At 43.2% G+C, this 12,659-nt stretch overlaps 1 protein-coding gene across 1 annotated transcript in view; it reads left to right on the top strand.

Annotated features, from left to right (window-relative positions):
• The first annotated feature begins 1,854 nt into the window (after positions 1–1,854).
• The window catches only part of XKR4 (XK related 4), a 416,882-nt gene continuing 406,077 nt past the window's right edge, over positions 1,855–12,659 (top strand). Inside the window, exon 1 of the mRNA XM_048212519.2 lies at positions 1,855–2,750. Within this exon, the coding sequence (XP_048068476.1) occupies positions 1,930–2,750 (821 nt within the window). The 5' untranslated portion in view covers positions 1,855–1,929. The remainder of the gene's footprint in view (positions 2,751–12,659) is intronic.

Here is a 12,659-nt window from a genome sequence, read left to right on the forward strand (position 1 = left end):
CTTAAACAGCAGATGAGCTTTAGCACCAGATGTCTGCAGTGGCTATTTCTACATACAGAAGTTCTTAAGCACTTCTACTTCATGATGCTACTAATTAAGAATGGCACATACACTGGTTCAAACAGCCTGTGTCTACAACAGGGAAGGAGGGGAGGGTGTTATGTTTTGCCTCCAGATTTAGAAGACCACAACTGGTGCTCTTAATGGCAGTGTAACACGTGTTGCCTCACTTCCCTCTGGTCTTAAAACATGTGAGTCACAGTGTAATTAAAGAATTACACTCTCTGTCTCTTACACGGCAGAAGTTAAGTGAGACAAATCAGACTAAGTTTTCTTGTTGAAAAAAAATGAGGATCCTATATGTATTGAATTTTAAAGAATTTTTTCAAGCCCCCAAGTATCCTATATCCTCTGTATATCTAATTTGGTGAACCACTCCGATCACGGATTTAATTTATTCGAGTCATTCCTGGAGTTGTGGGACCACACATCAAGTCCCTTAACTCCTACAGCTTTAAGAGAAGGTAATTCTCCTTTTGGAGTAGGGGAGGTGGCGCCAGCTCGCGGCTCTGCCGCTCCCCACCAGCCGGCGGGTACTCAGTTTCCCGCTGTTGCCGGCCCCGCCCAGCCGCCCCTCGGCGCTCGGAACCTCCGCCAGGGGTGCTGCGCTTCCCACCCGCGGGAGGAGACGGTCGAGGGCAGCCTCCGGACCCGCCGCTCCCCCTGGCTCGGCTGCTTCCCGGCGGCTGAGAGCGCGTGGGGCGTGCTGACCAGGCAGCGTGGGCCTGGACCGCGGAGGGTGCCCGGGCCGCCTCCTCACCTCTGGGAGCCCGGCGTTTCGGCCCCGCGGAGAACCCCGGCTCGCTCCTTCCCCCGAGGGTGCGGGCTAGGGCTCCCCGCGGATCCGCCCACCCGCCGCAGCACTCTGGGCCCGCGGTTCTGCGCTCCGCTCGGTGCCTTTGCGGGCCCTGCACGCCCTCTCTCTCCCCAGCGCTTCCAAGGCCGGGCACACCCACTGTCGCTTCCAGCATTCGGGGCCCTGGCGTCCGAGTTAAACCCCGTCTCCCAACCGTCGCCAGCCCTAGCTGCACATCCAGCCCTTCTCCAGGTACCCGCAGATCAGAACGGAATACAAAGAAGCCTGCGCCCACTGCGCCCTCGCCGCTGCCACACCCGCCCGTGCCCACTCTTCTTCGACCTCCGCGAGGGCTGGACGCCGGGACCCCTCCTCTCTGCGCCTTCCTGCCCCTCCCCCTCTGTCATTAAAATCCATCCAGCGTTCCCCGAAATCCCGTGAGCTGGGGTCCTCGACCGTCCCCCTCCGACCTGTCGGCCGCCGCTCCTGGCCCCCGGGACCGGCCGGCCGCCCACCCCCACCGCAGCCGCGCTTCTGGGTCCCGGCCCCTCCTCCGGGGCCCTCCTCCTCCCTCGCCCCTCCCGAGCCGGGGTGGGCGCGGCAGCTGGAAGAGAAGGGATGAGGTCATCCTCTCCCTCGGAGTCAGCTGGTGGAGGAGAGGAAGCGGGAGGAGGGAGCGCGCGCGAGGGGAGGAGAGGAATGTGCAGGTCCGAGGAGCGCCGCGGCGGCCGCTGCTGCTCCTGCTGCTGGCGGCGGCGGCGGCTCGGGCGGCAGCCGCGGGGCCGGGACGGCGAGGAGCGCGGGCGGCTGGCAGGGGCGCGCGCGGGGCGCCGCGAGCAGCTTGGCTCCGCGCAGGCAGCCAGGCGGCGCTCCTGCCGGCCCCAGGCGCGCCGCTAGCCCGGCCCAGCGCCCAGCCCGGCGGGCGGCGGCGGGCGAGCCGGCGCAGGAGCAGGAGGAGGGGGAGCCGCGCCGCCAGGGAGGGAAGCCGGGGCGAGGCGAGGAGGTGGCGGGAGGAGGAGACAGCGGGGAAAGGTGTCAGATAAAGGAGGGCTCTCCTCCGGTTTGGAGGCATCATGGCCGCTAAGTCAGACGGGAGGCTGAAAATGAAGAAGAGCAGCGACGTGGCGTTCACCCCGCTGCAGAACTCGGACCACTCGGGCTCGGTGCAGGGATTGGCTCCGGGCTTGCCGTCGGGGTCGGGAGCCGAGGACGAGGAGGCGGCCGGAGGCGGCTGCTGCCCGGACGGCGGCGGCTGCTCGCGCTGCTGCTGCTGCTGCGCCGGGAGCGGCAGCTCGGGCGGCGGCTCCGGGGGCTTGGGCGGCCCGGGCGGCGGCGTTGGCGGCCCCGGCGGCAGCGGGGCGGGCTCGGCGGCGCTGTGCCTGCGCCTGGGCAGGGAGCAGCGGCGCTACTCGCTGTGGGACTGCCTCTGGATCCTGGCCGCCGTGGCCGTGTACTTCGCGGACGTGGGCACGGACATCTGGCTCGCCGTGGACTACTACTTGCGCGGCCAGCGCTGGTGGTTCGGGCTCACGCTCTTCTTCGTGGTGCTCGGCTCGCTCTCGGTGCAAGTGTTCAGCTTCCGCTGGTTTGTGCACGATTTCAGCACCGAGGACAGCGCCACGACCGCTGCTGCCTCCAGCTGCCCTCAGCCTGGAGCCGATTGCAAGACGGTGGCCAGCAGTGGGTCTGCAGCCGCGGAAGGCGAGGCTCGTCCTTCCACGCCGCAAAGGCAAGCATCCAACGCCAGTAAGAGCAACATCGCCGCCACCAACAGCGGCAGCAACAGTAGCGGGGCCACCCGGGCCAGCGGCAAACACAGGTCTGCGTCCTGCTCCTTCTGCATCTGGCTCCTGCAGTCACTCATCCACATCTTGCAGCTCGGGCAAATCTGGAGGTACCGTATCAGGGGTGGGGAAGAGGGAGATCTGCTGCTGCTACTACATCCTCACTGCTTTGCTTTTGCACGGAAATCGTTTAGGGTTTCTCTGGTAGTAACCCTAGGCACACTCTTTCAGTTTTTTTTTTTTTTCCTTAAACTGGGTTTTGCATTTTTAAGATTTGTGATCACAGCCTAGGGTGGGAGGGAAGTGAGAAACAAGCGACAGGCAGCAAAGTGGTTTTGATCAACCTATCCCTTCTGTGTTCCCACTCTGCTTCACTAGCTTCTCTGTGTTTATACGCTACCCCCTCCCCATTTTTAGTGATATTGTTTCGGTTGAATAGGAGAGAATTCCGTCAGATCTTCTAAAAATCCTTTTTTATTATGTTGAATTCTAGGTTTATATTGCAATTTGGATGGCTTATTTTGTTCCCAGTTGCTAATTCTAGTTATATGGGAATTCTTAACTGCTGTGAAGTACCCACTTTTTAATTCTCAATGTTGGAGAAGTACTGCGCTCCAAGTGAAAAGCTTAGTAGGGAGTTGGCTTGTCTTTTTCTTGGAGAATACCTATACCTATATCTCTATCTATAACCTATATATCTATCTCCAAATATGAGTAAGTAAACTTTATGGGGCCCAGACTTACTTTTATGAGGCACTTTCTGATTATCTTGCAGTATCCCCATATTCTGATTTCTCACAAAACTAAGAACCCTTGGAAAGGGGTAATGCGTCTTGTAAACTTCAATCATACTTGGCATCTTCATTGGTTGCTCTGCTACTTGCCATCTGATCTTTTTACACAGATATCACTTCCACTTAGAAACTGGAATACAAGGCTAAACTCTCTGGGCAAAGGGAGCTGTCATTTGAGCAGTCACCACCTAGATTTAGGAATATAATGAAACAGTTTGCTCAGAAATATGTTCCTTCAACTTTTATATGTTTTTGATAGCTTTTTGAAGCAATATCTTACACCTACAAAAATTATTTGTGTTGAAGCACTTAGATGTTAATATTCCAGAGCTTTTTCTGTTTCCAATGTCTTAATAAGTAAGTAGTCTAAGTAAAATGAGAAAACTTCCTAATAAGTGCGCCAATGTGGGGCTACATGCTGCTAGGTTGGTGTCCATTTCAATTTCATTTGTAGTGACCTTTGTGATAAAGACGTTAGAAATCATTAACTCTGCTGAGGTATCCCATGTGGAAACGACTCAGAGGATTTGTGGAATGGGACTAAATACTTCTTTTATTAGTGGTGAACAGTTGTGTTTTCATTGATAAGAGCAAATGTGGTTATTTTGCAACCTTTCCTGGGACCACTGCTTTGTAAAGCAGGGTAAACATTGCCATAGGTGGTGACTTTTCAAATTGTGAAACTTTTTTCCCAAACAGATACTTTCTGGAAAAGGGGTATATGATATGCAGTCAGACAAATTGATGTTGGAAACCTCCATGTTTTGGACTCAAAGGACTTTGAAATGTCAATTAAATGGAATAGCTGTTATGTTCCATGGATGACTATTATGAAGACTTACAGCTTGATGCCCTTATTCAAGTTTGATGAAGAACTCAAATATTTGTGTTAATTACTGACATTGTTTAGTGGCTAGGTTCAAATGATTAGTAGTTTTAATCTGATAATGTGGAAAATGAAGCTGAACATTCCATTTGTTAACTTTTGCAAACTTTATGCAAGATTTGGAAATCACTTATTTTCAATCACCTTTAAAATGTCTACCTTCATGTAAATAATGCAAACACTTCTCAATATATTAACTGAAGAACTATTCATTGCTTCCTACAGATTGATATTTTGTGAAAAATATCATATCCAGTTCTGTGAACTGAAAAAAATAATTTTAATTATCGTTGTGTTTACTAAACCTTCTAAACCGAACATTTTCCCAGTGGAAAAATGACATTTAGTTATCTGAGGACATAAAATGCAGAAAGTGAGAAGTAATTCAGAAAAGGAAGGGCCTAAACAAATGTCAGGGAGACCACAGCCACTGGTCAACTGGCCATATGGAAAAGCTGATCAAGGAGGAGGAGGAATGGAAGGGTAAGGTTGCATGCAGAAGGAAAAGCACACGCTGTCCGACAAACGCATTAACCAACCCAACCCTTGGAGAAACTGTGGTCACACATGACTCCTCTTTGTTAGGTATCTCTACAATGTTTTCCTTAGAGGTTTTGAAGTTTTTCCTGCTAATACATGGTTGTCTGGAAGGAAGTATTGTTGAAAATATTTTCAGATACTTATCTCTATTTTCATAATGTGCTTCATATGTAAATCTGAATTATCTAACTGTTCTTGGATTCTAGTTAAGATATTTGGAGGCTAGTGGGGTAACTTGGTGGAAGTATGATCTAAGACTTAGCCTCACTTTCTCTTTATGAAGTATGTTTAAACAAATGAACAAACAAACTTTAGCCTAATGTAGGACATGGGAAAGGGATCAGAAAGTTCGTGGAATTCAGTTACATTCTAAATTGTTTCAGCTTCTCCAAGTGTGGGGATATTGGAATGGAACTTTGTGTAGCAGATGCATCTTTGAGATAATAAATTGGTGAAATGCAGTTCATTTCAGATTATTGTATCAGACCATTATCTTAGACCATTAGGATGCCTTAAATTAGGAATATCCCTCTGCTTCTTCTAGCTTTTCTTTTCCATGCGTTATACACAAATGCTACAGAAACACCAAGGTACTGAATGGTTCAAAGCTCAGAGGTCATTATTCATGTTTTAACATGCTACTTTCTAAGATCAATAAAATAGATTTTAGCTAGGTTGGTAACTTTTCCTTGTATTTCCATGAAATTCTAGTTATTTTAGGTAAGGGCAAGATTCTAAAAGCTTTCTGTAGATACAATCCTTTGAAATAACATCAAAGTGTTTGCTTGTTCAGAAATAGCTATTTGAAACATTTTGGGCAAGACTTAGATGTATTTATACATTTATTACAAATGCAACTGTTGAAAGCAATGATACATATTCATTTTAATTAAAGTTTACTAATGGAAAATTAATGGCAGCTTTTAAAGTCACAGGAGTTGATTCTGAGAAAGAGCCATTTGAAATAATGAAGTGAACTTTTGCTACCATGTGAAAAGAGCAATTATGACTTTAAAGGAAATGTGACTGCAAATGAATAAGTACTTTTTTTTCTTGTTCATTTCATATGATTCCAGAAGTTACTAAGAGGGCAGTTCAGCCAGTGGGAATCACAAATGCCTCATCAGAACAATTTTTAGTCTTCACACTGATGATCAATTATATCTAGATACCTTCTTCAGAATTTATGACTCACTCTTAAAATTCTACCTTCATTTTTCCTGTGTATGTATGGTATATACATATTTGGTTGTCTTCTAAATGCAAGTAGGCATATTGCAAACAATAAGTCAGTGAGTTAGTGGATGGTAGAATGGGGAGTATTTTTACTATTTTACTATTTTGGTTTTTGTTTCTGAATATCTATCATGAGAATCATGTGGGAAAGACCTGGTGAAAGAACATCTCTGCTTTTCTGATGCTTGATAGTCCACAAGGTCTAACATGTGTTCCTTATTCAAGTAAATTGGAAAATGGCAGGTTAAATAGAGTTAAATGGATCTCTCTACAGGACTTCTCAGAGCCTTTAATAAGCTAGTGTGCTGTTATCAATAACTTTTTAAGGGTATACTTATTAAATACTCTTGTGATGATGTGGCACACAGGGCACTTTGAGAAATGTTAAGTCATTCTTAAACCTGGCCTAATAATAATAATAATAGCAATTTTATATAGCATTTAAAAAATTATAACTATGTTTATACTCTTTATCTCATCTAAATTTTACAGTAACCCAAGAGAAAATCATTAGTATCTATCTATATATAAGAAAACTGGCTCAGAGAGATTCATTAACTGGTGCAAAAATCCATGCTGTTTATGTGATACAGCTAAGAGTCAAAGCCAGGCCCACCTTACCCTAAAGTCTGTGCTCTTTCTGGATCAATTAGCTTATCTCCAACTGCCAACTTGGATAATAATGACAACAATGTATAAAAATGACACTTTACCTTTACCAGGCATGACACTCTTTAGACAGGATAGAAGATCTGCTCAGTAACACACCCATAGTCAACTGGCAGAATAGGCACTAGGCCTCAACTTGTCTGACTGTTAAGGCAGGTGCTCCTCTTACTATACACCATGTGGACATGCTGAGCTTGTTGCATTAAATTGCAGCCAAGTAACATGGTCTTGCGGTGGCATTAATGATTAAATGGTGGAATGTATGTGAACGTGTGGAAAGTGCTTTGCAAATGATAAAGAGGTTCTAGAGATCAAGAATGGGTAGGGAAATAGCATCTAGGTTACACCTTTGACTACTGAAAAAGTACTTTATTGATTTGGAGTTAGTTCTGAATTCTGACATAGGTCAGGCGGAATCAATGGTCACTTTCCTGTATATTTGTGTTCCCTCTACTGCATATTAATTAGTTTATTCATTCAACATATAGTGAGTCCCTACTCTATGCAAGGCACTGTGTTAGTTACTAGCTACCCCAAGATAGATAAAATACACATCATCTTTCAGGGATTCTACTGTCTGGTGAGGAAGACTAAAAGTAAACAGATAATTTCAATACAATAAAATAAGCTCAATGATAGAAATAAAAAACCCAGACCATCTTAGTGATTCAGGTGAGACCCTGGAGCAGGGGGTGTTTGAGTGAAGGTTTGAATGGTGAAAAAAATCTGCTGTCTGAATAAAGTGCGGCATTGGCCACAGAGCCTTGTATATGACTTTGTGTAAAGGAACAGGAGTGGGCGGGGCAAGAAGGAACAAGGTGAGTTAAGTGCGTGCTTTGAACAGAGAGGGAGTAAGAGATAGTAGCTAGAGATAAGGAGGGAGAATTTGTTGAGTCTACAATGAATGGGACCTAGATTTTATTCTGAAGGCACGGAGGAATGTTTGAAGGATTATAAGGGCCAGGGAGGAGAGGTGAGGTTGTTAACAAAGTGTTAAAACATTGTTTTATCCAAAGGTATGGCAAGTTGAGTTTCAGAGAACATGTCATCAATTCCTCTCTGGTTCAGTAAAGTCTTTTCCATTTATTAAAATTCATTGATTTTAAAGAGGTAGAGTTTGGATGTAATTGGGGTGTATAAATAGACCCAACAAGGTGAAGGAGTGATTTTTCAGAAAAACAGATAGGTTGAAATTTTTCATTGATTTACACTAAAGTAAAAAAATTTATTTTCTGCTACGTTTTGGAGAGTTCTTCCTTAGGATACTGTGGTCTTTAGCTTATTGAAATTTAGGTTTCCTCGTCCTTAGAAACTTGTTCTTTCTATTTTTGTTAACACTTTTCAATTTTCAGAGGACTTCCATGTCTTTCTTATTTGATCCTCTGAGGATTTTTGAGCTAACACTTCCATTTTGCAAGTGTGGAAATTGAGAAAGAGAATGTTAAGTGTTTTTCTCTTTAGGTCATATAGTTCTGCGCCAATTCTAGGCTAGAATTCAGTATTGATGTGGGAGAAAAAAAACAACATGAGAAATGGTTGATGAGATTGGGGATCATTAGGTAGAAGAGAAGACTGAGAAGTTCAATGTTGTCTGGTGAGTACTGAAGGGTTGTAACGAGGAGGAGGCATTGGGCTTTTGTGTAGGACTTCTGGGACAAGATGCAAGGGGGTTACAGGAGAGATTTTGAATCAATGTAAGGAAGCATTTTTTTAACTAATCACAAGGTATCCAAAGATCAACAATGATTCCTTAGAAGCAGTGAGTTACCTGCTGTTGGACGGTCTAAGCATAGTTTCGAAAACTGTAGGCAGAGTTGCAGCAGAAAAAACTTTTAAGTATCATGCAGAAGGTTGAACTAAAAGATCATCTTCCAGCCTTGAGATTTTATGACAGTTTCCATCATTACATGCTACTCCAAACATAGTGGACTAACCTTTGCTTTTTCACGGATGAAAGAAATAGGAGGTTGCTTGAAACACTGCAGTTATGTTACTTTGAAATCCATTCATTGGTTTATGGACCTGGTGTCTTTGCTGGAGCATCACAAATCTATGTAACATCCTTGAGTGCTGGGCTTGGTATTTAAATCTCTGAGTTACCTAGTGGATATAAATCCACACAAAACCAGACAGTCCTCTGTGCATTTACTGGGGATTCTATATGAGTTGGAATAATTTATGCATAAATCTATGTGGTCAATATACCTATTTCAGTATCTTTGCAATAACTAGTGCAAAAGTTGTATTTTTCCATTCACTTGAACTATATCCTGTTTGCTTCACAAGGGTGAAAAAAAATGTTATACTTGCTACATTCTGATGGAATTGCAGACTTCCTTCATAGAGCAGTTAAAAGTAGTATCTATACAAATAGATGCTATCATTTTTGAACAGCATGCACAAATCCTTGGGTCAGTAGCTTTGAAGGTCTTTGTTCAGTCATGTACAGAAAGCTCCTTAATGTGTGAATATCCAAGTACACAACTTGCTATTAAACGTGTTCTGTATTTTACAGTTCAAATGAAATTGTCTACCTATGATATTAAATAGCACCAATCACTGAGTAACAGATAAACAGAATGATTCCCCTTTGTATGGGCTCACTGGCTAATCCAGTGCCTTGCTTTAGAATTTGAATGGTGTACTAACTAGGCCTATGGAAGCAAGACTTAGGGATTAGAACTGGATTTAATTGGATTTATATTCTTATGCATTATCAAATAGAAGGTGCAGTGTGCTGCTAGTCATGAGAAAGTGCTTATCATGTGTAACTTTATGAAATAGTTGTAATGTGTTGGTGAATGTCAGGGAAAGACAAATTCTCTTGAATGACATTGCCTAATTCTGACCACCACCAAGTAACTTCCTTCTAGCTATATGCTGTTGTCACTGGTAATGGATGGCATGGCCAGTCGGGAAGGAAGACCACAGGAAAGCCCTTGTGAAGTTATTCTAGTAGTTGTGGAAATTATGTGAATAAATATACATGCTCAGTGAATATTTACTGACCTGTGGATAAAGCCCAGGCATTATCCTCTCTTCTTTATGAGAAAGGGGCTGAACTTGTTGCTTGTTTGTTTGCTTCTTGAGTTTCCAAGGGTACAGTGAATCCAAAAGGATTTTGTTATCTAGAAAGGATACCACCCATTGCCCCAGCTCTCTCTCTCTCTCTCTCTTTTTAGATCACTAGAATTAGGGAAGTGGGGCCAAATTTCACAAAGTACTAGTTCTCCTCTGAGAAAGATGCATCCAGAAGCCCAGCTGACATTCCTGTTCTTGCTGATAGAAACGTCAGAATGGGAAATCTTTGGGATAGATCTTTTTCACTGAATTCTTACCTACACTTGACTGCCTGAGAATATATTTATGTATGGGACAATTTCTGTATCTCTGGTGCTTCTATTTGTCAACGCAAAAAAGTTCGTAGCTTCTGCTATTACTACTACCACTCCCATCAATACCATAATTCTTATCACCATAAAACAGTAATTTCATGTCTTGTATACACATAGAGCTGATATAGATTACTGATTGCAAAAGAAACTAAAGAAGGATTAAAATGGAAATAAGTCAGTCTGGATATTTTCTAGAAACAATGATCTGAATGATAGCATTAGATCTTTTCCAACCCTAAGATGATGGGTCAAAATTAGAACCATCACTGATGGTTCTTTACAAAGGCAGCTGTCCTTTTGGGAAGTGGACTATGTGAGGAGTTAGGAGAGATGAATTGATTGCTTGGTGGCCCAGACCCCAGGCAGGTCACCTAAGTGCTGTTACCTGTGTCACCATGATGATACAGTGCAGCTCCTGGCTTCCAACGAAGTTGAAATATTCTTTTGGTTTCCTCCTTCTGAGTCTTAATTTTCTATCTGTATGGTATGATTGGTCAAAAAATAACATTCAAGTTTCTTTCCAGGTCCAAAATGCTGGTTTTGCTCCTCTTATATATTCTTGCTTTTGCCCAGTCCCCAGGGTGCGTGCACCGCAGAGTCTGTACGTGTTCTTCTAAGGCCATCGTTATAGCGTTTCTCTGGTTACGTAAGTCAAAGGGCATCTATAAGGGACTTTCCAGAGTTGGTAACATTAGTGTCTAACCTCTAGGAACTAGTATGATTTCATACATGAAGAGAGAATCTTAAGCTTATTTGTATAATGTAACTTGTTTTGAATTGTAACTTGTTTCTGAATTTTAGTTATAATCACATAACACCATGTCCGCAAAAACCCATATCTAAGCATTTGAAGCTGATGTGGAAAGTGTTCCCATATCACTAATTCTAAGATATCTACCGTGTAGACCTGGGAAGCTAAAATTACCATTTCCATTTCACATAGTGAGGTATGCACAGCTGGAGTGCTATGATTAGCAAAAGAACAATGCTTCATGGGCTTAAAAAGAGCTATCCATTATGTCAATGAGAAGACTGTTGTCAGAGCTAGGTTTGCTTTAAAATTAAAAGCCTGTCCTGGATTACACTGTCACTGATTTAGTATACTAGAAATTGAATTTAAGCTCTATACAGAGACTGTCTCCAGGCCTGTACTCACTAAGGAATAGGGATATGTTACTGTGTGCTAGAACAAGAGAACAATGCATTAACCTTTCCTGGAGAGGAATTGCCTGGATCTCTAGGATGTTAGACATCTGTCATGAAGCTGAACAATTTTCAACCCCATGATGACATTTCAGATATTTAATTTAAAAAAAAAAATTTATGCATCTATTTTAAAGTGATCTGAAGTATGTCAAACTATTTTTTCATCTTCATGATTCATAAGTAGGCTGTTTGAATCAGTTCTACTTCTTTTGTTTAATTTATGCACATGCCCTGTTTTCCTGTCAGGGGAATCCTTTTATATAAACAGAGCAGTGGGCAGTGTGTGAGGTGGGTGAGGATTAGTCAAACAGAAAATCATGCATATATAGAAAAAGTAGGATCTACAGTGAATACGAGTCTAAAAAGACTTGGGATGACTTTGACTTGGCTTCCCATCAAGTATGTTGTATTTAAGAAGGACGAAGTCACCTTTCTGAACCACCAATCTGAGACATTTCATCCATGTAAAGAGCAGTTGGACTTCTTTCTGAAGCTCAGGTAATAGTCATGAATAAAGATATGGGAATTCTTTACTTTTCAGGTCTTTTTTTCAGTAGCAGAGAGTCAATAATCAAAACAAAGATAGCCCTTAGAGCAGGAACCATAGCAAAATGGTCCTCCGTTACTTGCATCTTTGGTTTATGGCCTAGTCGCTGTATCAGTGTAACAGTAACAATGAAGAAATGATCCTTCAGCAAAGCAGGGGAAAGGATTTGTAAAGATTTCTTTATTTTGGTAGATTTACAGCTCATTAATTAATTTCCTGCTTTACAAAAGTACAATTGTTAATAATTATTTTTTTAAATGTAGGTCAATTCCAGAAGACTCTCCAAAGAGATTTGCAGTACTTGGATCTGTTATTTTAAAATAAATTAGGAAGTATGTCCCATAGGGTTTCATAGTTCCAGGGGATGTGCTATTAAGAGTAGTAGTCACAGATGTCCTATAGGAATTTTGTTGATTTGGTAATGGTTGGGTTTGAAACATTGAGTTCTACACAGGAACAGGTAATGTGACACTATTCTAAGGAGGGCATAAATATTATCTGTGTTCATACTTTTGAAAAGTAGTCATTAGTTATGGTTATTTAAGGGCAAAATATCTACCTACTTTAAGATAAGGTTGGAATCATGGGACACCTGGGTGGCTCACTTGTTTGAGCATCCTACTGTTGGTTTCAGCTCAGGTCATGATCTCAGGTTCGTGAGATCGTACCCTGCATCTGGCTCTGCACTGGGTGTGGAGCCTGCTTGAGATTTTCTCTCTCTGCCTCTGCACCCCCACCCTAAATAA

The sequence above is a fragment of the Ursus arctos genome, unplaced genomic scaffold (genome assembly GCF_023065955.2).
Source record: "Ursus arctos isolate Adak ecotype North America unplaced genomic scaffold, UrsArc2.0 scaffold_6, whole genome shotgun sequence".
Classification (NCBI taxonomy): domain Eukaryota; kingdom Metazoa; phylum Chordata; class Mammalia; order Carnivora; family Ursidae; genus Ursus; species Ursus arctos.